Source organism: Ornithorhynchus anatinus, chromosome 16 (genome assembly GCF_004115215.2).
Source record: "Ornithorhynchus anatinus isolate Pmale09 chromosome 16, mOrnAna1.pri.v4, whole genome shotgun sequence".
NCBI lineage: Eukaryota > Metazoa > Chordata > Mammalia > Monotremata > Ornithorhynchidae > Ornithorhynchus > Ornithorhynchus anatinus.
Window position 1 is genome coordinate 11,812,815 of NC_041743.1, and position 26,182 is coordinate 11,838,996.

Here is a 26,182-nt window from a genome sequence, read left to right on the forward strand (position 1 = left end):
GGACGACGTCGCTGCCGCCCCCCCGGGCGCGAGGCTGCGAGGGAGGGCGCGCGCGGGGCGGGGCTCGGAGGGGGGAGGGGGAGGGGCTCCCCCGCCCCCCCGTGTCTCTCCTCCTGTCTCTCCTCCGTCTCTGGCCGCCCGTGCCTGTCTCTGCGTGGCTCTGGCGGCCTCCTCCCCCGCCCCCTCCCCCCCCCCTTCCTCCCCGCCGGCGCCGGGTCTCTCATGAATATTGAGCGGCCCCCGTTGGATTTCCCGAGCTCCATTGCGGAAGCCGCCCCTCGCCATATTGTGCGGCGCCGGCGGCCGGGGCCGGGGCTGGGGCGCTCGCTCCGTCCGTCCGTGCGTCCGTCCGTCCCCCGGCCGCAGGGGCCGCAGCCGGCGGGGCGGGAGCCGGTGAGTGAGGCGGGAGCCGGGGGAGGGCCGCCGTCGCCGCGGCGGGGGGGGTGGGGGCGGGCGGGCGGGGAGGCGGACCCGGGACCCCCCACGTACACACACACACACACGCGTCTACACCCCCTCCCCCGCCCCACCTCAGCCGGGCCGTTGTGTTGTGTTGAACGGCGGCGCGGGCCCCGATGGGGTGGGGGGTGGGGGGGGGCGCCGAGGGGCCGCTTGTCCCCGAGCCCCGTGGTCCGGCCCCGCGGAGGGAGGCCGATGGCAGTTGGGACCCCGGCCGGGGCCCGGCGCGCGCCACCCCGCAGCCCCCTCTCGCGCCCCTTCAGCCCCCCTCGCGCCCCCCGCGCGCTCCCTCAGCCTCCCTCGCGCCCCTTCAGCCCCTCTCGCGCCCCCCGCGCGCCCCCTCAGTCCTCCCTCGACCCCCTCAGCCCCCCTCGCGCCCCCCGCGCGCTCCCTCAGCCTCCCTCGCGCCCCTTCAGCCCCTCTCGCGCCCCCCGCGCGCCCCCTCAGTCCTCCCTCGACCCCCTCAGCCCCCCTCGCGCCCCCCGCGCGCTCCCTCAGTCTCCCTCGCGCCCCTTCAGCCCCTCGCGCGCCCCCCGCGCGCCCCCTCAGTCCTCCCTCGACCCCCTCAGCCCCCCTCGCGCCCCCCGCGCGCTCCCTCAGTCTCCCTCGCGCCCCTTTAGCCCCTCTCGCGCCCCCCGCGCGCCCCCTCAGTCCCCCTCCGCCCGCCTGGCGCCGGTGTCCGGTCTCCCGCTCCCTCCGCGGCCGGCGGGGCTTTCTTTGTGCGGCCGCCGCACCCCCCCCCCCCCCGCACCCCCAAAATCTCCCCCGCACCCCCAGCCCCTGCCCCCCGGCGGCGGGCGGGACGCCAACGGGCTCCGGGCGGGGGGGGGGGAGGGGGGCGGCCCAGCTCCCCTCTCAGCGCCGCCGGGCCCCGACCCCCGTGGGGGTGAGCAGCGAGGGCGGGGATCCCGGGACACCCCCTCCCTACACACACACACACACACCCCGCACCCCCAATCCGCGGGCTCCCCTCCCTCCGTGCCCCCCCACAGGCGCCCGACGGGGCCGTCCCGCCTGGGAAACCTCCTCTCCTTGTCCAGACCCCCCCCACCCCGAGACCAGCCGCCCGGCCTCCGCTCTTCTCCCTCGGCACATTCCGGGGGGGAGGAGGAGGTAAAAAAAACAAAAAACCCCCCAACACCCCCCCCCCCCCCCAAACAAAAAAAAAACAAAGATCTCCCTGTGTGCGTGCCTGGGCCACCGGCCTTGTTGGGGGCCTGCGTTCTTTCCATCGCAGACGGAAGTTTTCCCCTTGGGGAAAGAGGAGAATTCAGGTGAAGTGTTTTGAAAGGACATCTTATCGTTGGCCTTGGAAGGGGGAGGGTGTATATGTGTGTGGTGTGGGGTTGTGTCAGAGGACACCAACTCTTCCCAAAGGGACGGTTCGGGTGGGTTTGAAAAGCCGAGCTTCGGTGTCTCAGTTGGGAGCGAAGAACGGTTTTTCCGCGGGTGTGGCGAGTGGCTCAAAGGGAGCGATTTTACCATAGGGAAAAATTCCGATCAGGGGGTGCCTTGCCTTAGAGGCGTAGCGGGCGCCCCGACATTGCGTTAAACGCTGAGCTAGGGACGCCCTACCTCAGTCGGAGACTGTCCAGTTGTCACCACGGATGAGGGTTCGTCGGCGGCGGGTCGGTGGAGTTGGGGCTGTTGGCGGCGGTTCCCGAAGGTCCGGTCGGTGTGTGAGTTTTTGGAAGAACGGTTCCGCAGCCGGAACCCCTCGTCGGCTTCTTCCCCCGAGTGTGTGCCCGCCGTGTCGTCTCAGAGGAATCCCATTCCTTAACTTGGCCGCAGGTTGGAAGGTACTGCCCCGGCGCCCTTTCGGAGAAGGGGATCTGGGTCAGTGGGTGGATAAGAGGAGAAAATCCAGGAAGGCGAAACCTTCACGGCTGCGGTATCTTGAGCTCCAGAATCTTCCGCCAATGGATACCCGCCAATTGCTGTCTGGGCGCTACTTTTATGGGGCCCCCACTGCTAATTCTAGCCCGAAGTCATGGTCTTTAGCAAAGTCTGGGTGTTAGAAAAAAATGAGTATGAACTTGAGACCCACAGAATGCATCCAGAGATGATGATGGTTACGCGCTTCCTCGGGGTTAACACGAAGCCGGTATAACAGCAAAAGTGATGGAATAAAATTCCCTCGGCTTGCGCCGAGTTAGGTATGAATATTGACATCCCGCCGTTACGCTCTGTTGCCGACTTGTTCATTCCAAGCGCTTAGTACAGTGCTCTGCACATAGTGAGCGCTCAATAAATACTATTGAATGAATGAACGGTCACAGAGGATAGTGGGCTTTTTTTCTAACCACCTGAGATTTAAAAACGGGTTTGGAAATCGGAGGCCAACACAAGTTCACAAGTTCAACCCAAAACTTGGGGGGTGCTTCGTCAGTGCCTCTGTTAAAGCGCCCGGTAAATACCACTGATCGATCGACTTAGTAGAAAGTTTTGAGCCCTGTGTCTCGGGGTTCTCAACTTTGAGGTTGAATCCTGGCTTCTTCCTGGTTCTGGGGTCAAATCTCCGTTTTTTCGTTTGCCACTTAGCAGCAAGTGAAGATTTCGCGCTTTCTTTCATGTCTGTCGTTAGGGGCAGCAACATTTAAAAATGGAAAAAAAGTCATTGTGGGAATTGCCTTAGTTAAACAGTTTTGCCATAAAATTTGATTGATTAACGTAAATACTTGGTGACCTTAAAATGGTCTTATCTGTGGTGACGAGCATCAGGGGCAGCCTAGGTAATCTGAAAAATCGCCTTTTGGTGAACGTGGAGTTTCGACAATCTGCCTTACCTAAACAGAACTGCAAATGAATAGCAACAATGTATTTAATTTCACTTTCTTTTTATCCTGTGTCCACCCTCTGGTGGTCAGCGAAGTGACTAAAACTGAGGCTCTAGGATGAAGAGGCGAAGAGGAATATTTACAAATTAACTGGCTCCTGAAATTTTGACACCTCGCTACTTCTCTAGCCTCTTAGAGGACAAGAACTACTTTACACGTTTTCATCTGTTGTGACAGCATTTAATAAAATTCCCGGGGAGTCAAATGACACCCAGTTTTACAGGTGAGGCGGCTGAGATACAGAAAAATGAGCTAATGCCCCCTTCATTGCATCGCAAGTCAGTTGCAGAGCAAGGAAGGGGACCTAGGGGGCTTAATGACTGTACTGATTCTCATAGACCCGGTGGCCTTCAAACTTTTCAATCTGTGGACCATGTCACTTAAACCAAAGCCCCCGCAAAACACTCTGTAGGAGATGGTTGAGAGTTGGCAGGGAGGCGCGTTCCGGGCACTTCCCGGAGTATTCAGGTTTGTAAAATTTTAGCCCCGCTCTAAGAATACCACCCAAAGCATCCTGAGAAGGGGCCCAAATTAGAGGGGGATAAACGCCTTTTAGGGATGAAATTTTGGAGAGGGAAGGCAGAAATTAGGGAAACAGCCCTCCTGGAGTTCTTGAGGACTACATTTTGAGGATGGCTGCGTGAGAACCAGTGATTCTTAGATTCTTTCTACCAGGGATTAAATTTCGTTGACTCCCCCTCCTGCTGTTCACGCTCCACAGCTTCTCCTTTATCTTGAGGTTTCTTCCCCACCACAGATAAGTGCCAGCCCCTGCTCAGTTAACCTTGGGAAATAGCTCATGCCGATCCTACACCTATTTGAGCCCCACCCACCTTTGGTCACCAACTTGGCTCTTTCCCTCTAGGTATTTCCTCAAATGCACAGTCTGGCCTGAGGACTCTGTACTGATCCCTGGCAGCTGTGAAACGCTGCACTACACTGTGCTGCTCTTTTAGTCATAAAGAAAATTGTGTGACCAAACCGATTGATCCTCTTTTTACCCCCCCAAACTGTAAAATTTTGGCATGTTGAATTTCAACCTGCCACTTTTACTTTTGAATATGGTGCTGTGTGTCCTCACAAAGTCCTGTTTATGTGCACCCTTTAAAAACAAAATCTAAAGCTAAACCTGAAATGTGACTAGGCTCTTCCTAGAAGGGTAAGAGGTGTAGGTATTCTTATACTGCCAGTGGGTGTTTTCATCTCCTCTGCCTAAAGGTAATTCCATCTTTTGATTTGAAATTTTACCAATTTGAAAGCTGGTTTACTTACAGACGAAGAAAGGAAAGTGCGAGTAGATTTATGTTGCTCTCTATCTCAATTGCAAGATGTCTAGCGATTGAGTTTTAGCATACTTTGTTATATCATTTGCCGTTCAGAATTTACCGAGAAAAAGTCTGCCTTGAAATGGTTGTATTCCACAAAGCCAAGGACAGTCTCTGAAACTCAAAGTAATGTTTCGGTGTAATTCCTGAAGCACAAAGTTATTCTCTGAAACAATTGAATATTAGGATGTTGGCATTATTGCCGAGGGAAATGGAATGGATAGAATTAGCAGAAGTGAAAATGTGCACCTCTTGGAGTCTGTGCGGGTCTCCTCTGTCTTCTCCTCTGTCTTCTCGTCTGTCCTGTGCTTTTTCACTCTGGATCCCTTGCTCGTTCTCTGGGATGCGCTGTATTCAGCACCTTGGGAAAGTAAAGTAGAAGCGTGAAAATGTTTCCTGTTGCTCCTGCTAAATTTGTTTTAGGTTGAAGCCGATGGACTGGGCTCTGGAGGGAGTTGTACACGTGCCCCACTTGATTTAATGTTAGCTCCCTTCCTCCTATTGGTTATCCTGCCTCTTGCTAGAAAGGATGACTGAAATCAATCAGTAGTAATTATGGAGCACTCCTTCCCTGCCTTCAGTGAGCTTACATAAATAGCTCTAAGAAAGGTCTGATGGTTGTCCTTTTTTGCATCTGCAGACCAGAACACAGTCCTAGCACTGTGGGTCCAGGGTGCTGAGTTCAATATCGAAGGAAATCTCTGGCCTTCTCTGGCCTTCTCTCCCTACACTCCCTTACCATTTACTCCAAGTGAGACTTTAGTAGCTCCGAGGTGAAGAAGGCTAGTCTTTGGCCTTCCCCCTTCCCACCTGCCTAGCTCCCCAGTGCCCCGGTGCCACGTGAAAGGGAAGAGAGGAGGGCGGGCAATAACAGAAGAAGATAAATACTAGGGAAAGAGAGCAGAACAGCTAATAGAAGAAATGGAGGAAAAATAGCAGGAGGCAGGTAGAGGAATCCAAAGTGGGCAGAAACTACAAGGAACTGAGAAGAACAGACTAGGAAGAGACAGAAGAAAATAGCAATGGGGGAAGAAAAGGCGAATGAGAGGAAGAAATAGAAGTACGAAGATGGGCAGTGTGAAGTAGTTGGGTCACTGGTGAGAGGAATAAACACAGATGAACCCAAATGTTGGCAGCTGAAGAGATGGAGAAATTTTACAGTGAAAAAGAAAAGAAGGAAAAGTACAGTGTGCCAACTCAGGAAAAGGCTGAATATGAACACTGTCTCTCAGAGTGTGAGAGAGAATGGGGGAAATCAAAGTTGTTCAAAATTGATGTTACTTCAATATTCAGAGCTGGCATTTATGTGGGATCGAAAAGTGCTTTGTGGGTTGTCACTCCAAATGAACAATTTTTTTAAAAGTCCAGGAAAGAGTCTGTAGATAGAAAGCAAAGAGTAAATAATAGTCTAACCAGAATGTATTTTGAGGATGCTAGGCTGACTCCTGGAATGAATTTTTTGCAGGATGAAAAAGCAGGTACACCCAGTTTTTCTATCCTGCAGAGACTGCATTCTTATGAAACCTTACTGTAGGGAGAACTTGTGTTGTAGTTCTCACCCTTTTGGGTTGCGACCGGATCACGCACAAGCAGTGTCTTTGATAACACGTGCTCTGAGCCCAAACAGGCACACGGGGTTGGAAGAACGTTCCTCAATTTCCTAATCACAGTGTAGCCAAAACATGCACTAAAAACAGGCATTAAGATAGAGGAGGAGGAGAAGTAATAGTAATACTTAATACTATTTATTAAGGTCTGACTGTGGGCAGGACAGTGTAGTAAGTACTGTGGGAATTTGACATGTTCCCTGTCACTCTTTGGGCTCACAATCTAAGATCTGGGTATCTGTCCTGTCTGCCCCCTTCCCTCTCCCTGTTCCCAATAATAGGAAGTAGTAGAATAAAAAAAATTCTTGAAAACTCACATGATTTTGATCATCCTTTCAATTTTGTTATGAGACAGTCTTTGAGCAGTTGCTAGTGTATTGTGGCTGGAGGACTGGTGAAGTGGAGAATAAACACTTCAGGTGCTCAAATATAGTGCTGCCACATCTGCTCATTGAAAGTAAACAAAAATGACTGAGGAGGTGTCTGACTTTTTTTTAAAAAACCCAAACAAAACATTCACACACAGAACTGAGCAGCAGTCTTCATACACTTTACTCTCGTTATATCCCGGCTAGACTACTGTGTCAGCCTTCTCTCTGACCTCCCTTCCTCCTCTCTCGCCCCGCTCCGGTCTATTCTTCACTCGGCTGCCCGGCTCATCTTCCTGCAGAAACGATCTGGGCATGTCACTCCCCTTCTTAAACAACTCCAGTGGTTGCCTATCGACCTCCGCTCCAAACAAAAACTCCTCACTCTAGGCTTCAAGGCTCTCCATCACCTTGCCCCTTCCTACCTCTCCTCCCTTCTCTCTTTCTACCGCCCACCCCGCACGCTCCGCTCCTCTGCCGCCCACCTCCTCACCGTCCCTCGGTCTCGCCTATCCCGCCGTCGACCCCTGGGTCATGTCCTCCCGCGGTCCTGGAACGCCCTCCCTCCTCACCTCCGCCAAACTGATTCTCTTTCCCTCTTCAAAACCTTACTTAAAAATCACCTCCTCCAAGAGGCCTTCCCAGACTGAGCTCCTCTTCCCCCTCTACTCCCTCTGCCATCCCCCCTTTACCTCTCCGCAGCTAAAGCCTCATTTTCCCCTTTTCCCTCTGCTCCTCCACCTCTCCCTTCCCATCCCCACAGCACTGTACTCGTCCGCTCAACTGTATATATTTTCATTACCCTATTTATTTTGTTAATGAATTGTACATCGCCTTGATTCTATTTAGTTGCCATTGTTTTTACGAGATGTTCTTCCCCTTGACGCTGTTTAGTGCCATTGTTCTCGTCTGTCCGTCTCCCCCGATTAGACTGTAAGCCCGTCAAACGGCAGGGACTGTCTCTATCTGTTGCCGACTTGTTCATCCCAAGCGCTTAGTACAGTGCTCTGCACATAGTAAAGCGCTCAATAAATACTATTGAATGAATACACTTGATTAGCAGAAAGTTTAATGCAGTTCATGTGACAGTGGTCAGGAGTTAATGTGGGAAATCTTAAATCACTAATCCCCACACCCCAATTTTGTGCTGCTCATTCATTTTTTGACTGTGACGATTGCCAGAAACAGCATGGATTTCCCCAGCAGCACAGTAGGAAAGTGAATTCTGCTTGGCTGATGGGGAAATCCACACTTGTTTTAAGCAGGTGTAATGGGTGGATTCATTGAGCATACTGGCAAGACTCAGTCATGATAGAGCTGCTTTTTCCAAGAGGGCAAGAATTTGGTTTGAGAGATGAAAGGGGACTTGTGGGTGGGTGTTAGGAGTACAGGTGTCACTGCACTGTATATTAGATGGGGATGGGGGGAGCAACAGCCTTAGAGTGCACTCCACATCCAAAGCAGCTGCTCAGCACAGAAGGTGCGTAGAAAATTGGGGATTTTCTAGTTACTTTGTTGTCCATGCCCTTTTCACCTTTTAAAGAAGTGTTTGCAAAATCTGGTTTGTTCCCCCCCCCCCCCCCCCCCGTTATCTCATTAGCACATAATTCACGCTTCACTTGGAGGAATAAAGATTTTCATGGTTTAGATGCTTCATGAGAAATGAATAACTTGTGTTAAAAATGTAAAAATTAGGAAAGAAGATCTCAAGTTGTCCATCTGAGTTAGTGATTCAGTTCAGATTTAGCAGCCTTTCTTTCCTCTTCTCCCCTTCAAGCTTTGGCATGTTTTACTAGACATAGATTGGACTTACTCCATTTTTTTCATTATGGAAAAGAATTTGGCTAACTCTTCCATTTGCCCCCGCGGATGGATGCGGTACAAGTAACCGAGGTGTGGCAAAGAAATAAGCACCTTCATGTAAATTTGTTAATTATATTTCTGTTTTGTCTAATTTTTTTTATATGTCAGAAGGGTTAGCCAAAATGTGCCATGGGAGCACAAAGGAACAGGAAAGGTTTTATAAAATTATTTTTTAGGAGAGTGTGTGTGTGTGTGTGTGTGTGTGTGTGTGTGTGTGGCATTTAAGGAACATAGCATAACAGTACAGAGGATGCGAGATCCCTGCATCCCCTTTATTCAAAGCGCATTTTCAAAAACACATATCTTCAAACAAGAGGTCTCTTTCATTTAACCAAATGTTTCATGAAAAAAGCACTGTTTCTGCCCAGCATAGTGATGCCACATGTTAGACATTGTCAGATGTTAACCCAATTTTAATTTAGCCCTTGCTGGCTGCCTGTGAAATTCTCATAAAATGGCAAGTGGAAAAGAGAAAGCTAAAATAAGTTCATTTTGATAGAAGGAATAATGTAGTTAGGAAGACCTTGGGGCCAGCAATCCCTTTTTTTCCTCAAATCCAAACAGAGCATCTCCAGACCTATATATGACCAAAACAGTCTACTACCTCTCGAATAACAAGATCAAATAAAGATACTTATTCAGAAGTGATAGGTGAGCTGAGCAGTAAGAGCGACTGCAATTTCTTGTGCCTGGTTTTTGTCTGTTCTGGAGTCAGAAACCTCTTGCCTTCTGAGGTGGATGGGCCAGTAAGACCAAAGTTCTGAAATTTTCTGTTGAACAGTTGGCACATTTTCCATTTGGAATTTTAAATTAAAGGGTAGTGTAGGCCCAAACTAAGGCAGGATTCCATTTGGGGAACATCTGATCACATTCCAGAGGAGAGCAGTCTGATAAGGAGAGTATTGATTTGGTTTAGCTACAAAAGGTCTCTCTTTCTCTCGCCTACTCTTTCTCTTAGTGGACTGTTGTGGTGTATTAAGAATTTCAGACTTTCTAATCCATCTTCATACTGGCTTCTTTTGGGGACTAGACAGTGCCCTGCTTTCACAAACAACTTTTAAAGACTCTTAAATAAGAAGCAAGAAATACCAAAATCTATTTTTCCCTTTCCCAAATTTTAAGTCTGTATTTTGCGTTAGTAGTAAAAATCACTCTCACTTAGTGTATGGTAGAAAAGCTGCTTTTTTCATCACGTCATTATACCACAGATATACTGCTATTGAAATCAGTTGTCATGTAGATTTTCAATTTTATAATCTATCATTGTTTATAAAAATATTAAAAGTAAAGATTCAGAAAAAATTGTACTTCTTATTTTAAGGGGAAATTAAGAAGATGCTTAATTACGTGCAAGACCCATATTTGGTCTTGACACATGTATAGTATCGATCAGTCATTTCCCTACTTGAGGGTGATGCTGGGACTCCTCATCAGACATGTCACTCCGAGCCGCTGGTTTCTTGAATGAAGACTAAAGCCCTGCACTGACAAAATTTCTCCTTTTTCTCAGTGGGGATGACAGTAAATGGACAGGATAAAATTCCTTTAGCTCCCATAAAAATTATTGTGGAAGAGTGCATTTTTATACCTCTTTTGAAGCACATCCATTCCTTCATTTGGATGTTAGTCATTTCTTCATTATTTCTCAGTGTCCTAGTTTAATCCAAACTAGCCCTAGTCTCTCCCAATATGCATAATTTAATAACAACAATACTATTTAAGCACTTACTATGGGCCAAGCACTGAACTAAGTGCTGGAATAGGTACAAGATGATCAGGTCCCACACAGTCATGTTCCACATCTGATTCATGGTCTAAGCAGGAGAGAGAAGAGGTTTCTAATCTCCATTTTGCAGATGAGAAAACTGAAGCACAGAAAAATTGGGACTTGCCCAAGGTCTGCAGATGGCCAGAGCCGGGATTAAAACTCAGGTCTTGATTAGAACTCAGGTCTTCCAACTCCCAGGCGGCCCGTGCTCTTTCCACTAGGTCACACTGCTCTCCAATTTGTACCTACACTTGCAAAAAAATATAAGCAATGAAACCAGAGGATGTAGTTCTGTTCAGGAGCTATTTCAAGAACCACTTTATGTCTTGAGACAAATTCCTGCTTCTAGAACTCTGCCCCTCAATGATTATCTAAGGGTGTCTTTTTTTTTTTTAAGCACCTGTTTTGTTCCCCTGTTAGGGCCATCCTTCGGATACCCACGGAGATTCATTTTTTCTCTGTTTACTCCACAATCAGGATTTCCCCCCTGTCCCAGGACATCTCTTCGCACTTAACATAAAAAAAGCACTATATCTCAGGACACTGCTGCTGGATTCCTCTCAGGCATTCCTTTGTGCCTTCTGGATTATTCATTGATTTTTTTTTTTTTTAAAAAAAAACAAACCCCAAAAAAGCAAGTTATGACCTGTACTGTGCAATCACTGTTTTGATTGCAGGTCCTCATGTAGCAAGGCGCAATTGAAGAGTGATGTGACTACTTTTTCACTGTCTTTCTAACTGTGCCCCAACAATCCCACTGTTTAAAAGGGAGCTAAGGAAGAATCAGAAACATTCTACAGAACTTTAGTTTTACTTCTCATCCCCACCGTCATATCAACTTTTTTTTTAAGACTTCAAATTGCTTTATTAATGTCTTATCAAAATACAGCACCTACCGTACTGTGTAAATGTGGCCTAGTTGATCACCTACAGTAGGATGCATTTCTAAAGTGTCTTAAGGTTGTGTGTATAGGGGTTACATAATAACTGAGTCCTTTCTTTGTGTATATTAAATTCTTGTTTAACCTTTTTCATGTAATCTTTATCTGACTCATTGAATTAAGGTTCTCAGAGCACAAAACCACTGTAGTTCTTTGCAGTCTTGGGAAAGGCTTGTAAATGTGGTTTCCCTTTGAATTCATAAAACTTATAATGAAGCCTAAATATTTTTGCAGTCTAGTTAGGTTAATTTCAGTTTCCTAGTCGAAGTATTATTTCTCTTAATGGGCTGGTGAGTTATAATGAGAACGGATGGCTTGTCTTCCCAAAGAATAATTGACTGGTGACCTGTTACTTGAACGAGATGTTCTTCCCCTTGACTCTATTTATTGCCATTGCCATTGTTCTTGTCTGTCCGTCTAGACTGTAAGCCCGTCAGACGGCAGGGACTGTCTCTATCTGTTGCCGACTTGTTCATCCCAAGCGCTTAGTACAGTGCTCTGCACATAGTAAGCGCTCAATAAATACTATTGAATGAATGAATGAATGAATGAATGAATGAAAGGTGTGGGCTGGGTAAATATCCAGTTAGATGACTTGTCTCTTCCCAGAAAAGGTGATACTGCAAGTGTCTCATAGAATGGACACCAATCATTCAATCAATGGTTTTTACTGAGCACTTACCGTGTGCTGAGCACTGATCAGAGCGCTTGAGAGAGGACAGTGCAGTAGAAATGACAGACACATTCTCTGCCCTAAAGAGGGCGTGGATATCTTTGGTACCAGTACCAGAAAGTTTTGGAGACTGCCTTTCTGCCTTCTGCAGATAACTGACATAGAATTGGGTAGTCGAAGAAGTTTAAGGTAACCACTACCTTGTTTTAATTCTTTAAGGTGTGGATCAAAATAATTTATAATTACTTTATATTGGGATTCTGTGGTTGCCCTGTCGTCTTTCTCCTTTCTCTTCTGCCATTTAATTTTTACCCTATTTGTGTCTGCTTTTTCTTCCTTATCAAAGCATTTAACCTTAGGTACGTGTACTATTCTCCAAGTCTGATGGACTTTTAAGGTCAAAGGGCGGGGGGGAGTTGGGGGTTTGTGCGTGGTGTTATGAGGGAGAGAGGGGAAGGAGAAGGATGAGAATTGCTTGTCTGCTACTCCTAGGGCTTGAGGGACATTTGAGGGTTACCAGAGGGGCTGAGCCTCAGACTGTGCGGGGACACTTAGGGAACCAGGATAAAGGAGGGAAGGATCCGTTCAAGACCAGATTCTGGGTCACAGCCTTAAATTGTCCCTAGTCTGCTTTTTTCAGTTTGTTTTGGATTGTGAAACCAATGGCTATGGGTTTGCCCAGGTGGAAGGACACTAGCCGGTTATATTGCTGTGCCTAGAGTTAGCCAATATTTTGCTCTTTAGAAATAGTGGTGGGTAAGGGGACAGACAGGGTAAGGGGACCATCAGGGGAAGGTCTGATTTGTGCTTTCTTATCTAAAAGAAGTGGACTCTGGACGTTTTCCCCAGTCTACCAAAACTCTCCCCTAGTCTGCAAACAGCTCCTTCCGAGCTCATAAACCCTCAAAGCACTGCAGGTATGGTGAAACTTTCCCTCTGGCAGGTAAAAAACCTACAGTCAAGCGGCTGTCCAAGCAACCGGCAACCGGCAGCTGGCTCTAATCCTTAGCTTTCCCCTCCCCTACCATTTAAAAACATCTTCTGGAATCTGCTTCAGAAATAGTATTTAGAAAATCAAGAATTTGCATTTTGAGATTATAAATCAAAATTTTTGGAGCTAGCCTGGTCACTATTGGATTCAAGTTGTTGCACAAAGTATAAGAAAATGACTTGGAGTATCGTATTGGTTTTTTTTTTAAAAAAAACAAACAAGAAGCTGATTTGCAAAAAATATTCCAGATGAATACTCCAGATGTTCAGTATGATAACTTTTAAAGTTAAGCATATTTTGCTTTTAATAGCTTACAAAAGTCATTTTAATGTTTTTGTTTCACAGCCTTAGTCTAGAATTGATATTGCTGAAAGTGTTTTTAAGGAGGTGATCCTTACCACAGGCAATTTAAGGAAGGCAGTCAAATGGCTTAAAAAATATTCATTATTGCTCTCTTGCTGGTCTAGTCGGTGTTACTTAGAAAACAACGCAAACCCAACACCTGATATCCAGCAGACAAGAAGGGATTTTAAGGAACTCTATCTGAAGTGTATACTTGCAGAAGACAGGTGACAGAGTTTTAGGAGATCATTTGATGTGAACTTTTCATTTAGTTGATTGGTGATTCTGTTGGACCAAGAGGACAAAAGAATATTAATGATGAAGCTAAAAGTAACACTTTTTAAAAAAGCGTTATATTATAGTTTCCAACTGTCTCAATTCCTAACAAAATTCAGAGAAGCATAACTCAGAAATTGAGAACTGGAAAAATAATTTTAAAAATAATCAGTTATTTAAAGTGGTGCGATTTCTTGGTGACTGCTGCCCAGTTTTAGTTTTTTTTAAGGCAGTATCAGCTATATAGGGGAGCTAGCCCTCCAATCAGAGCATCTGATCTTTCTTTTTTTAGGTGTATTTGTCATAACATTACTGTAAGTGAATCCTTTGGGGGAACTGTGCACTGGCTATTTTATAGATAGAAAAATGAAATAAGCTAGGAAAGAAGTTTATTGGAAGTTCCTACCATTCTAGCTTTTCGCTGTGTTTTACCTACTAAAATAGAGTGACTTCTAATTTTTAAAAAACATTTCTGGACAGGAAAAATTGGCTAAAACTATTTTTGATGGCCTTACTGAAGTCGTTTTAGGGATTTGCCACTGTTCCTGAGCATTCATTCCATCTAAGTTGTTAGTCCCAGAGAGTTGGTAAGTGAAAATACTGAGTAGAAGCGGGACAGCTTGTAAAAACCATCACAACTACGCAAATAGATAAATAAAACACACTTGATGTTATCAAGTCTAAATATAGACAGGAAGGGTAACAATTTTGCAACAGCAGAGGTGACTCTGACAAAAAGGCACTGTATAAAAACAAGGTGGTACTGTTGTAGTTCAGCTGCTCACACTCATTATCACACTGTAGCGTTCTGTTTCTGTTCTGAACCTAACATTCCCTAGTTGCTTCCAGTAGTTTTTTTCCTTCAATTTTTTCTAAAGGAAAAGCCTGAATTTGGGGCTGAAGCAAGGTAGCACTAATTTTCAGTTAGAAGATACTCTACTTGGTGTCTTTTGAAATTCCATTGAGAGATGGACGGGAAAAACTCAGAATCATTTTAAGCCATAACCTGAAACTTAAAAAAAAACCACAAAAAATGCAGTATTGCAAAATTTTCCAAGGTATTTAGTATTTAATATTAGTATTTAGTATTTCAGAAGTATTCAGGATGAAATATAGAAGTGCTGAAGAAATGCAGTTAATTTTTCTTTCCAAAGGACTGTGATATTCTGATATAAGGAATTAAGGATTGATCCCCTTAGCTTTGGAAAATTTCAAAAGGTGAGACATTTTGTCAGAGGAAAAACCACAAAAATCTACTGTTGACACATCATAAAAGCCATTAACAGTCCTGGAAAGGGGGAACAGGAACTTGTGGGGCGTTGGCACTCCCAAGCCTCAGGGCTAACCTGAATAAGGGTGTGAAATGTGTGCTAACACTGGTTTTATCAGTGGGTTTTCATTAGGGTGAGAGGTGGGTCTAGCCATAAAAGGGAAGAGAAATTTACCTTGGACCAAGACCCAGGATTAGATAGCTGAAGGGCAGTAAGTAAACCCACCCTTTTCCTCTGTCTTTTTCTTTATCTCTCTCTCTCTCTGCCAGGATGATGCCATCATAGTAAAGAAATCTATCTCAAATTTCTGTCACCCAGAAAGAGGGAACATAAATATCTCTGGGATAAATCTGAGCTATTGTGGTGGATTTTTGCAGCTCATTTTCTGTTAGAGTTTTAGCTGCTTTGAGGAACCTGCTTATAAAGTGGGATATTAAAATAATGAAAGGGATGAACATTTTGCCTTCAGCTAGTCATATACAACTTTTTTGTTATTTGTTCTCTGCAAATATTTTTAAAAGTTTTTCTTCTCTGCTTTGCCAGCCATGTCTCAAGCTGTCCAGACAAATGGAACTCAACCTTTAAGCAAAACATGGGAACTCAGTTTATATGAACTACAGCGAACACCTCAGGTAATATAGGCTGATTTTAATGAGAGACTCAGATTATCTAAAACATTGTGTTCTTTGGATGAAGAACAGATCTATAATTTTCCTTTATAGGGAAACCTTGATTAAAGCATTTAGTGGGGGGTTGGGAGATATCACTGGAGGTTGTGCCATTTTTGGTATCTCTAGTATGTACTCTGGTTTGGAAAATCATCTTTGTGGGCAGAGAAATGTTAGCGTTTATTAGCAGGTGTTCTTGTTTGATCTACAGGAAGCAATAACTGATGGCCTGGAAATAGTAGTGTCACCCAGAAGCTTGCACAGTGAGCTCATGTGCCCAATTTGTTTGGATATGTTGAAGAACACCATGACAACGAAGGAGTGCTTGCATCGCTTCTGTGCAGACTGCATTATCACAGCCCTCAGAAGTGGGTATGTTGCAGAACTAGATCCTTATGTAATGAGTGATTAGTGCTGCAGATTCTTTTGAAAAAAAGGTGCCCTCGGAATTTTGGGAGAAATGGCTATTGCTCTTTTCAAACGCTGATAAAACTAAAGTTTTTCATTCAGTTTCAGTCATTTCAGTCACAGGGGAAATACTCAGAACCTTCCTAGTCACCTCAGTCCATCGTAGATTCCGAGTTGAGAAGAATACAGGTTTGGGAGATGATCAAAAGAAGGTGATTTTACATTTATATAATATCAACTGGGTAAATGCATGAAGTACCTACTTCAAATTGCAGCCCATGATGGTATTCCTGACCCTCGAGGCTATAAAATCATACCCCCTGGAGTATGCTGTTTCAAGCAGAGCTGGTAACACATGTTGTGAGTCAGTATAGTACAGACAAATAGATGTTCCTGTCTTTTGTGAATACCATTGTAGGAGAATTCAATTATGGGGGAAAGAAGTCTTATTTCAAAGAAAATTGCCCTTAGTGGGAACAAATGTATATTTTGTTATGACAAGAATAAACTAACATTGGGTGCCCTCCAAATTTTTAGCTACTGGCAGATTTCCAAAAGGCAGTAGCTTCTGTGGGTTTCAAAATCTAATGGCAAGTAGAAAGCATTTTTAAAAGTAGTGCAGCTTAATTTTATTTCATTTTGTTTGGGAAATTGACAGTACTAAAGACTGATGGATTAGTTTCTTTTAACCCAGGCCTCTCTTTTTTAGCACCAGGACATAGGCACTTCCTTACATTTTTCTTCCTTTTTTTCTCCAAAGAAACAAAGAATGTCCTACCTGTAGGAAAAAGCTAGTTTCCAAAAGATCACTAAGGCCAGACCCCAACTTTGATGCTCTCATCAGTAAAATTTATCCAAGCCGGGACGAATATGAAGCTCATCAAGAGAGAGTGTTAGCAAGAATCAGCAAGCACAATAACCAGCAAGCTCTCAGCCACAGTATTGAAGAGGGACTAAAGATCCAGGCCATGAACAGGTACGAAGGGAAGACAGTAGTGGGGAGAATAAGCCAAGGTCGGTTTGTCTAAACTGTCTTCTAAACAGTGGATTCATTGAAAGCAAAGTTCAACTTTGAGAAGATAAAATTTGTCATCTGAAACTTGTGAGGTGTGAGGCTTTGCCTTTTGGCAGTAAATGACGACCCGCTAGAAGAGGAGCTTGTGAAGTGGTGACCTTGGTTTGCTTCCTCAAAATCCCCGTGCCCCTGCCGCTGGGCTCTAGAGTTGGGGACCTGACTTTCTGGTCAGGCCCTAGGGCGGGATGGAAGCTTGGCCTGCCACCGTCAGGTTCTGGGATTGGGCAGGGGATGTATCTTGCCAGTGCTGGTGTTGGTGGGGGTAAGGAGGGGGCCTACTGCATGTGATCCTCTGCTGTGCAAGTTGGGATCACTGTCTGTTTAATAGACAGGTCCAGATAATCTTGGTCCCGGGCAGTCGTTCAGAAACTTCCGTCCTTCGACCCCCTTAAAGAGTTCTCTCGGTCCCTCCATCCCATCACTGCTCTACCAAATAAATTCCAGAACTTGTCTTCTACTGTGATACTCAGAGGAAGGGAATTAGGGGGTTATCTAAGAGGAGAAGAGGAGGCCTTTTTGCCTTGCTTGACTTCCACTGAGCTGGGACTTAGCGCTCTTCTGCTTCTCTTACCTTGACCTTCTTAGGGCCCTCTTAGTTAAGAAACACTGGTCTAATGGAGAGGGTCTTAGGCCAATCAGTGGAGTGGATTTGGGTGTACTGTGTTCAGAGAACACTGTACCAAATACTTGGAAGTGTAAAACATAAGTAAAAGACTCATTCCTTGCCCTACAGGAGTTTAGGTAGGCATACCACAGGAGGAAGAATAAGGATATAATTGGTAGAAAGTAGCAAGATAAAGATGGAGTAGGGGAAAGGAGAGGGTTGTTGGAACTGATTGGACTTGGGACTTAATCAGGGAAGGTATCGGAGAGGAGGTGAGATTTTTATGAGAGCTTTGAACATGGGGGAGGCTAGATGTGGATTTTGAGGAGGGTGGATCAGGAAGGGGTGGGGTCAGAGTTGGGAGATTTGAGAGGGAGGTAGAGTTAAAAATTGAACTTGGTAGGAGTGAAGAGTACAAGCTGAGTACCATCTCTTCACATGGAGATGGGTGGTGAAACCCTGAAACTAATGGTCAGGAAGTTCTGAATGATGCAGAAGGAAAAGTCACGCTTAGAGGCTTTTCAGGAGTCTAGAGAAGTTTAAGCTCGTTGTGGGCAGGGAATATGTCTACCCACTCTGTTATATGGTACTCTCCCAAATGCTCAGTACAGTGCTCTGTCCGCAGTAAGCATTCAATTAATATATTTGTGCTGAGTGACGTTTTAGAAAGGTGATCCACACAGCACAAATAGTGTAGACCAAGGGAAGGGAAGGGAGAGACTAGTGAGAAGACGGATATAGGTTTCTGATTGTGAAATAAGAACTTGAACCAGGCTGGGGCTGTTTTGGTGGAGAGAGAAGGGTGACTCTGGGAAATATTGTGGAGGAAGAACTGACAGGAAGAATCGAAGGATTCTGCCCAGCCTTGAAAACCTGCTGACTTCATTCTCCAGCTGTGATAATAGCTCAAAAAGTGCATAAATGTTAACAAGATATCTGGTATGTGGTCACTTGCAGATCAATCGGTTATATTTTTTGAGTGCTTACTGCGTGCAGAACACTGTACTAAGTGCTTGGGGAGGTATAGTACAACAGAGCTGGTGGACATGTTCCCTGACCAAAAGGAGTTTACAGTCTAGAGGGGTGATCAAACATGAAAATAAATTAGGGATATGTTCATATCCTTATGTATCCTGACCGAATTGTACATCCAAGCACTTAGTACAGTGCTCTGCACATAGTAAGGACTCAATAAATACTATTGAATGAATGAATGAACATAAGTGCTGTTGGGCTGAGGGTGCGGTGAATAAAGGGTAAAAATCGAAGGTCAGGGACGATGTAGAAGGGAGATGGAATAGTTCGAGATATTTGGTCACTGCTCAGGGAGGGAAAAATCCAGTGCTGTTCTCCGTGAAAGTTGAGGTGCACTTGTAAATCCATTGTGATTTAAAAGAAAAAATAGTAGAAAAAAGACTTTCTGAAATCAGAATGGTGATCTTGATTAGTTCTTGGTCTTATTTTAGAATAAAAAATGCTAGTTCTATTTCAGGCATTTGGTGCAACGACTGTAAAATTTACACCAAGGCATTGGTGTAGGATTGGCAAAGGTTTTAGAGAAAGTAGCCTTTTATTTTTTCCTTTCTTTTCTTTCAAATGTGAATTCCAATGTTTGGACTGTTCAAGAAGCTTTAATTTTGAGAACTGCAGGGAATAAGGAACAACCCATAATAGAATGTCTTAAATTTTAACCTTGGCTCCTTTTTAACTTTTTTACTGTGCATCATGCCCAAGGTGAGCTAAGCCAGTTACTTCACAGAGTTCAGACATTTGGGACTGTGTAGTAGCATAATTTAAGATGCATAGAATAGCTACCACGTACACCTTGAGCTTCTCAAAAGGTCATGGTCTAAGAGTAGGTTTTGGTTCATACAATCCTGCACCTGGATTTTCATGCTTATGAAGCTCTGGGTTTGTCATTGCTTCTATAGGTGGAGTTCTCCTAATGAAACTCCCTGGTTGTATGATGCTCAGGAGCTGACCACTCTGCACTTTCATTTGCATGATGTGAATTTTCTCCAGAGTTGGTTTGAGGGTTAGAGTGGCGGGGAGTGGGGCAGGGAGACGCTTCCCCAACCAACATGCCAGTGATTTCATCAGGATTTGTCAAAATTGTATAGGGCTTAAGGAAGCGCTAAAAGTAGACAGTCGTGACCCCAGTGGTAATTCCAGGATGATTTTGTTTGTTAGGCTACAGCGAGGCAAGAAACAACAGATTGAGAATGGCAGCGGAGCAGAAGATAACGGTGACAGTTCACACTGTAGCAATGCATCAACACACAGCAATCAGGAAGCAGGACCCAGTAACAAAAGGACCAAAACATCGGATGATTCGGGGCTAGAACTTGATAATAACAATGCAACAGTGGCAATAGACCCAGTAATGGATGGTGCCAGTGAAATTGAATTAGTTTTCAGACCTCATCCCACACTCATGGAGAAAGATGACAGTGCACAGACGAGGTAAGTGTGCGTTTTAAGATGATTAGATGTGAGTTTTACTTGTTATCGTGATCATCTTTTAGACCGTAGAGATGGGGGTGGTCCACACGTGTGCTCCATTCCACAGTTTTTCTCAGTTGTTAATTTTTTAAGGGGTAGCTGGATGTCTTCTGCCACAGGTAGTTTGGTACTGCAAATGGTTTCTACGCATTACTTTGTATGCCCCAGCTGTAAAGGGACCTATGTCTAATTAGTATATGACTCAATAAATCCTCTTTAGGCAAATGTTCTTAAAATTTGGAATTTTTTGAATGTTTCTGCATTCTGAAAACTTTTGCTGATGCCATTACACTTGCAGATATATAAAAACATCAGGCAATGCCACTGTGGATCACTTGTCCAAGTACCTAGCGGTGAGATTAGCTTTAGAAGAACTTCGGAGCAAAGGAGAGTCAAACCAGATGAACCTCGATACGGCCAGTGAAAAACAGTACACGATCTACATAGCCACAGCCAATGGCCAGTTCACTGTGAGTACTTAAACCATTCGGTTGAAAACTTCTCTGAATCCTGTTCTCCAATAAATTGTGGTTTTCCAGCACCTACTGAGTGCCGTAGACTGTACTAAGCACTTGGCAGAGAACTTTAGCGATAGATACGATCTTTGCCCTGAAGGAACTTACAGTTTAATGGAAGACACACACTTAATGTCTTGGGTTTTGCCAGCACAGTGGAACTTTGTTAAATATATGTTTATGTTGGACCCTGTATTTTCCTCAGGAAATTCCTTGTGCATGTTAAAAAATATTGTTCTTAGTTACCTTTGTGAAATCCTACATTCATTTTATTGCAATGTCAAGTAGATTTGAAGTCAGTGAAGACTTTGGTGTAGTCATACAGATTTAGCGTGAGGAGTTCCCAAACTATCCATCAATCTTAAATGGTTAAAGTTAGATACAGAGCTGCTGTGGCCCTTATTCTCACTGTTTGATTCTGGTTTGACATCTTGTAAAACCAGTATTTGTGCACTACAGTGAAACCGATAGCAACAGTCAGCAGTCAAAGTACTCATAATGGACAGAATTGGGTACTGGAGAAGGTAATCAGTTGTGCCTTAACACATTTTCACTGTGTTTTGGATAGAATGTGAAGGACGAATTAGGTAATGTTCTGTCCAGAACATTTTGAGAAGGAGCATGGCCTAGTCAGCGAGAGCACGTGATTGGGAGTCAGGAGATCAGGATTTTAATCCCAACTTCACCACTTGCCTGTTTTGTGACTTTGGGCAAATCATTTTTCTGCCTTGGTGTCTTCATCTGTAAAATGGAGATTAAATAGCTGCTCCCCCTCTCCAGTGAGCTCCATGTGGGGCAGGGACTGTGTCTGATCTGATTGAATTTAATCTACCCTAGTGTTTAACCCAGTGCTTGGCATGCAGTAGATGCTAAACTGTAAGCTTGTTAATGGGCAGGGAGCATGTCTGCTACTCTCCCAAGCGCTTAGTACAGTCCTCTTCACCCTAATAAGAACTCAATAAATACCACTGACTAATAAGTATCACAGTTACGTTGTAAAAATAAACGGTTATGCACGTTTGAAAGTATCAGACAGTGGGTGAATACTACATCATGAATTTTCTTGACTACTGGGCTCTGCACGTTGGTGACTGATAGTAACATTTGCTGTTGCTATTAAATATTGGGTTTAAAACTGAACCGGAGAGCCTGAGTGTCAGGATCAGAACCCCAAAACCTTGGTATATCTAACTACAGCCATTTAAGATTGAAAGGGATTTTTAGAAAAGCATCACCGCAGGCTTTTCTCCCTCTAAAGAACCCGCTTAAAGGGAAACTTTGTTGTAGTACTCACCCAGCATTCTTCAAGAATGCAGCTTCCACATTGGAAGAATTACCAGAAATGATCTGCCCTCAAGGAATTTTACAGTGTTGGGGATGGCAGAATACCATAAAACATGAGTGACCAAAGCACCATAAACATATTTAAGCTACATAGAGGATGTCAAGGTTAGTTCTCTAAACTAGTAATTTACAGAGACTTGCCTCAGTTCTAAGGGAAATCAGCAAAATGAAGGGAGTGTATGTTAATCAGTGGAAAGAACAATGCTTCTTTTTCGGTAAGGGAGTGGGGAAAGCAGGGTCAGGTATAATAGCTCAGGGGCAGGAGAACCTTATGCAGGATACGGAAAACTAGCAGGTCCATCTAGCCAGGTGTGGGGAGGCAGTGTTCAGAGGAGTGGTCAGGAAATGACAGTTTTTAATCCGATTAAAAACATTACCTAGGAAATCCTGTAGGGTTCTGACAAGTCGTCTCACAATCAGATGGATGTTCGAGGAAGGTTAGTTCTCATTCCTGGGAATAAGATTCACTGGAAGGGGGCGAGTCCTGTGTCAGGCTGTTCCCCACTGCTGCACATGCCTCCTGGTTGAAGGGATGTTTAGGCATGTTTTAGGGCTATGACATGATACCAGAGAGGAACAATTGGAGACTAGTGATGGAGACATCACCTTTCGGTCGTCATCTCTAAACCTTTCAGAGGGACTTTGCCTAAGGATTCCCAGTCAGGCTTCGAATAGCAGGAAAGCGTGTCCCCAGGTAGTTCACTCTCACGGTTGGGTGTGTAACAAATGCCAATAGCGATAGCCTGAGGAACACAAGGCAGAGATTCCGAGCCAGTTCTCCCTCCTAAAAATGCGATTCCAGAAAACTGTATTTTCTGTCTTCATTGTTCTGTATGATTGTCCGTTTGTGAAACTTGTTTTACATGTATTGACTTGAAAAAAATTTATTTTTTTTTTGTACAGGTATTAAATGGTTCTTTTTCCTTGGAACTGGTCAGTGAAAAATATTGGAAAGTGAACAAACCCATGGAACTTTACTACGCACCGACGAAGGAGCACAAATGAGTTTTTTTCAGAAAATGGTTTTGAGGATGAACTCTAGTTTGTTTTTTCAGTTCTTTTTCTAGCTCTGATTTCTATTAAAGATGCACCATCATTGCTTTTCTGGACAGAATTTTGGATGTGTGTTCAGTTTCTTTAATGAGCTGGACTCATCAACACTATTTGTCAGCGTTCTGCATTTCTTAGGGTGTTTCTTTCTCCGTCTTAATTTTTGTCTTCTGGAGGAACTGAATGAAGTTATCCAGTGCATTCCATTGCAGTTTTCCAAGATGGATTAGGATGTTCTCCTTTCAGTGTTTCTTCACTGATTTAAAACAGTGGTTCTGCTTTGGGGTTTTGAAATTTAGTCCAGAAAAATTTGGTAGTTCTATATATTAATGGCAAACCTTAAATTAATTTTTCTTTAGGTTTTAGAAAGTCCTTTCTACATTGATTTCTTGCTGACAGTGCAAAGTTGAAGATTGTTTTTTTTTTCCTTTGAGAACAACGTATGTTTTTGGAATAAAATTAAATTCCCCTTGAACTTCTGGTGGGCTTGCAATGGTCCAGATGAAGTGTATTTTCATAAATATTGTGGCTCAAATAGATTTGTTTTAAGAAATTCTCATGGGCTTGTCTTGTCTGTAGAATGCTGGGTTGGTGTCCAGCATTCTCATTAACAGGAGGTTATTTGGTAGTCTTGCCAGTGAATCGGGCATGATCGCATCTTTTTGGAAAAAGTTTTAAAAAAAAGCCTCTAATTCTTCATATTTAAATGGCAAACTTTTCTGAGTAATGAAGGGATATTCTGCCCAGTTGCCTAGTGACATTCATTTTAAGTCTTTGACCCTTATAAAACCAGTGAAAGAGGGCTGGCTACTTTAAAACTAAAGCACCGTTGGTAGACCCTATCTCACCTACTTCCAATTTGGAGCTGTGTCACCTTTAAGAGTGGCATATCGCTTTGCAGTAGAACAAACTCAAGGGGAGGGAAAAAAAAAGTATTTTTACCATTTTCTTTCACCTCTGGTTCCTCAAAATCTATAAGGGAACGTTGCAAATTATTGACTGCTGCTTTTAAGCCCCATTGAGCTTGAACCATGTCTTTGTGAGTGAACGATATTTCGTTTAACAAGCAGCCACTGAGGCAACGAAGGATCAGTGGACACTCTGCCGTTCTTTATACGCAGCTCCTTCAGGTACCACCTTTAGGTATTTGGAAATGAAAAGTTTTTTTCACACTGTCAGGTAAGAAATGCAGTAGCCTCATGTGCTGTTCGTTCTTTGCCTCGCTTCTAGTGAGATTTGAGTCGTGTTACAGTGTTTACTGAGACCTGTTCATGTGGAGAAACGGACCCCAAGGGTCTGGCAGGAGCGGCTAGTGAGTTCTCTAGTGCTTTTACACCACCAGACTAACGTGTGTAAATATGCCACTGTTTGTTGAGATTGCTGGTTTTGGACCAGCCTGTTTTAAATGCTTCAGCCCTATATGAAAACCTCCTAGGCTTATTAAATAATTTTTTACTGTTTCTTTCTAATATTTAATGTTTTTACAGTTTTTTGGTAATCTGCACCATGAAATTGAGAGCCACCAAAACGAAGGGACATTTTGTATCCAAGATCTTTTTTGGTGAATTGTTCAGTTGTATAGATTATTAGTGCATGTCCACTAAATATAACCCTGGTTTTGTGACATAAATGCTTAGGTTTCATTGGAAAAGCATTAGGTTAGTTGTTGCATTGAATAATAAAATTCTCATTGTAATTTTTAGGCTTTAAGCAAAAGGTTTGTGAACTTCAGCTGTGTCCACGTCTATGGAATGTATGTGGGCTTTCTTCATTTGTCAGTATGGGAGAATGTGAACTCTAAACCATTAGTGAATTGACTTGGTTGTCCTTTACAAAATATAATGTAAGCGTTTGCTAAACCATTGAGTGTATTGTTACTTTTTGAGCATTATTAAAAAACAACAAAACTGTAAGTTGTACAACAGGCTACCTGGACCTAGCAGCACTTCACCCTGATGGGCATAAAGCACAAGATTCTTTTTTTCCTAATATTCAAATATTAATTGGAATTAATTATTCCAATATTAAATATTAGGAAGCATTTAATTAGACCCTGGGGTACGCAGGGTATAAGAAATGGTTTGGGGTTTTGGTTTGGTTCCTGCCCTCCAAGAGCATGTCCTTTAGTGGGGAACAGGACAGCACAAGTAAACAGGATAAAGAGGCATAAACAACGGAGATTCATAGAAGTAAGAGTTAGCTGGGTGCTGCCCCATGAGGCAGGCATTTTCAGCCTCTTTGGGAAACTGTAGTCTCATCTAGTTTTTTCTTGTTGTTTAAATGGTATTTGTTAAGCACTTACCGTGTGTCAAGCACTGGGGAAGATACAAGTTAACCAGGACAGTCTAAGGAGGGAGAACAGGTATTAAATCTCCATTTCACAGTTGAGGAAACTGAGGTACAAAGAGTTAAGTGCCTTGCCTAAGATCATGCAGGAGGCAAGAGGCAGAGAGCTGGGGTTAAAACCCAAGTCCTCTGACTCCCAGGCTGGGGCTTTTTCCACTAGGTCACGCTGCTTTGTCTGGAATAACCATTCCCTCAAACCAATTTTGTCCCCCTCCAACCCTTCTTCACCGTGAAAGATAGGCTTGCTAGAATAACTGACTGGTGCAGCTGATGTGAGACTTCCCTTGCTGTGTTCCTCCCAGAAGCACAAACATCCGGGAAGCAGCAGGGGCGATTTTCTCACCTGCTCCTTGGAGTTCTCACCTTGCCTGGCAGGAAGTCCTGTGGCAGAAACAAGACCTTGGTTAAGAAAAACAAAAAACAACGCTTCCATCTAGTCTTGGGCCGGTAGCAGAGCCTCTGCTGCAAGATTCTGGATCCGAAATGGGATTTAGGCCATGACTGTTGATACAAAGCTCTTGGGGAATTTGGGGAAAATTATTCCCACAACACCCAGACTACGGAAATAAAAACTTACCCAGACATGCAGATTGGTCACGGTAAGTACAGTTAACTTATGTAATCACTGTGATGGTCATTTATGTTTGACCCAACAGTGCAGTGTGGGAAGAGAAAAGATCGGCAACCGAAGGTAAGACCTTTTAGGGAAAGGAAGACGTTTAATCATAATGATGGCATTTGTTAAGCGCTTGTTATGGGCCAAGCACTGGAGCACTGATGCAACCAGGTTCCCACAGCCATGATAAAGGCACAAGCAAGATTAACTTGAAGGCTATTAAATTAAGACAAGAGAAAATGATTCTGGGAACCTTTTTCAGAAGCAGGTCAAACAGAAGCAGTGCAGATGGTACAAGGAGGAAATCCAAAACTCTCAAAAGTAATTTGCATT

At 44.2% G+C, this 26,182-nt stretch overlaps 1 protein-coding gene across 6 annotated transcripts; it reads left to right on the forward strand.

The window, feature by feature from the left end:
* The first annotated feature begins 255 nt into the window (after positions 1-255).
* On the forward strand, positions 256-24,800 carry RNF2 (ring finger protein 2). Of its 6 annotated transcripts, none has more exons than XM_029080866.2 (8): positions 257-393; positions 3,327-3,519; positions 15,265-15,353; positions 15,580-15,761; positions 16,558-16,773; positions 19,667-19,939; positions 20,277-20,448; positions 22,741-24,800. In XM_029080866.2, exons 2-8 carry the CDS (start codon positions 3,501-3,503, stop codon positions 22,840-22,842), a joined length of 1,053 nt encoding a protein of 350 aa, XP_028936699.1. In that variant the 5' UTR covers positions 257-393; positions 3,327-3,500; the 3' UTR covers positions 22,843-24,800. The 6 variants fall into 6 exon arrangements, with proteins under 6 accessions (XP_028936701.1, XP_028936699.1, XP_039770240.1 ...); XM_039914306.1 differs by having other exon boundaries at positions 293-393; positions 15,601-15,761; XM_029080867.2 differs by lacking the exon at positions 257-393 and adding an exon at positions 1,642-1,733.
* Positions 24,801-26,182: the final 1,382 nt, after the last annotated feature.

What these genes read in the sequence shown, in the direction of transcription:
- RNF2 (XM_029080866.2), top strand. An exon ending in AACTACAGCGAACACCTCAG is followed by an intron (nt 15,354 to 15,579) that starts GTAATATAGGCT and finishes GTTTATTAGCAG; the next exon opens with GTGTTCTTGTTTGATCTACA. An exon ending in CAGCCAATGGCCAGTTCACT is followed by an intron (nt 20,449 to 22,740) that starts GTGAGTACTTAA and finishes TTTTTTGTACAG; the next exon opens with GTATTAAATGGTTCTTTTTC.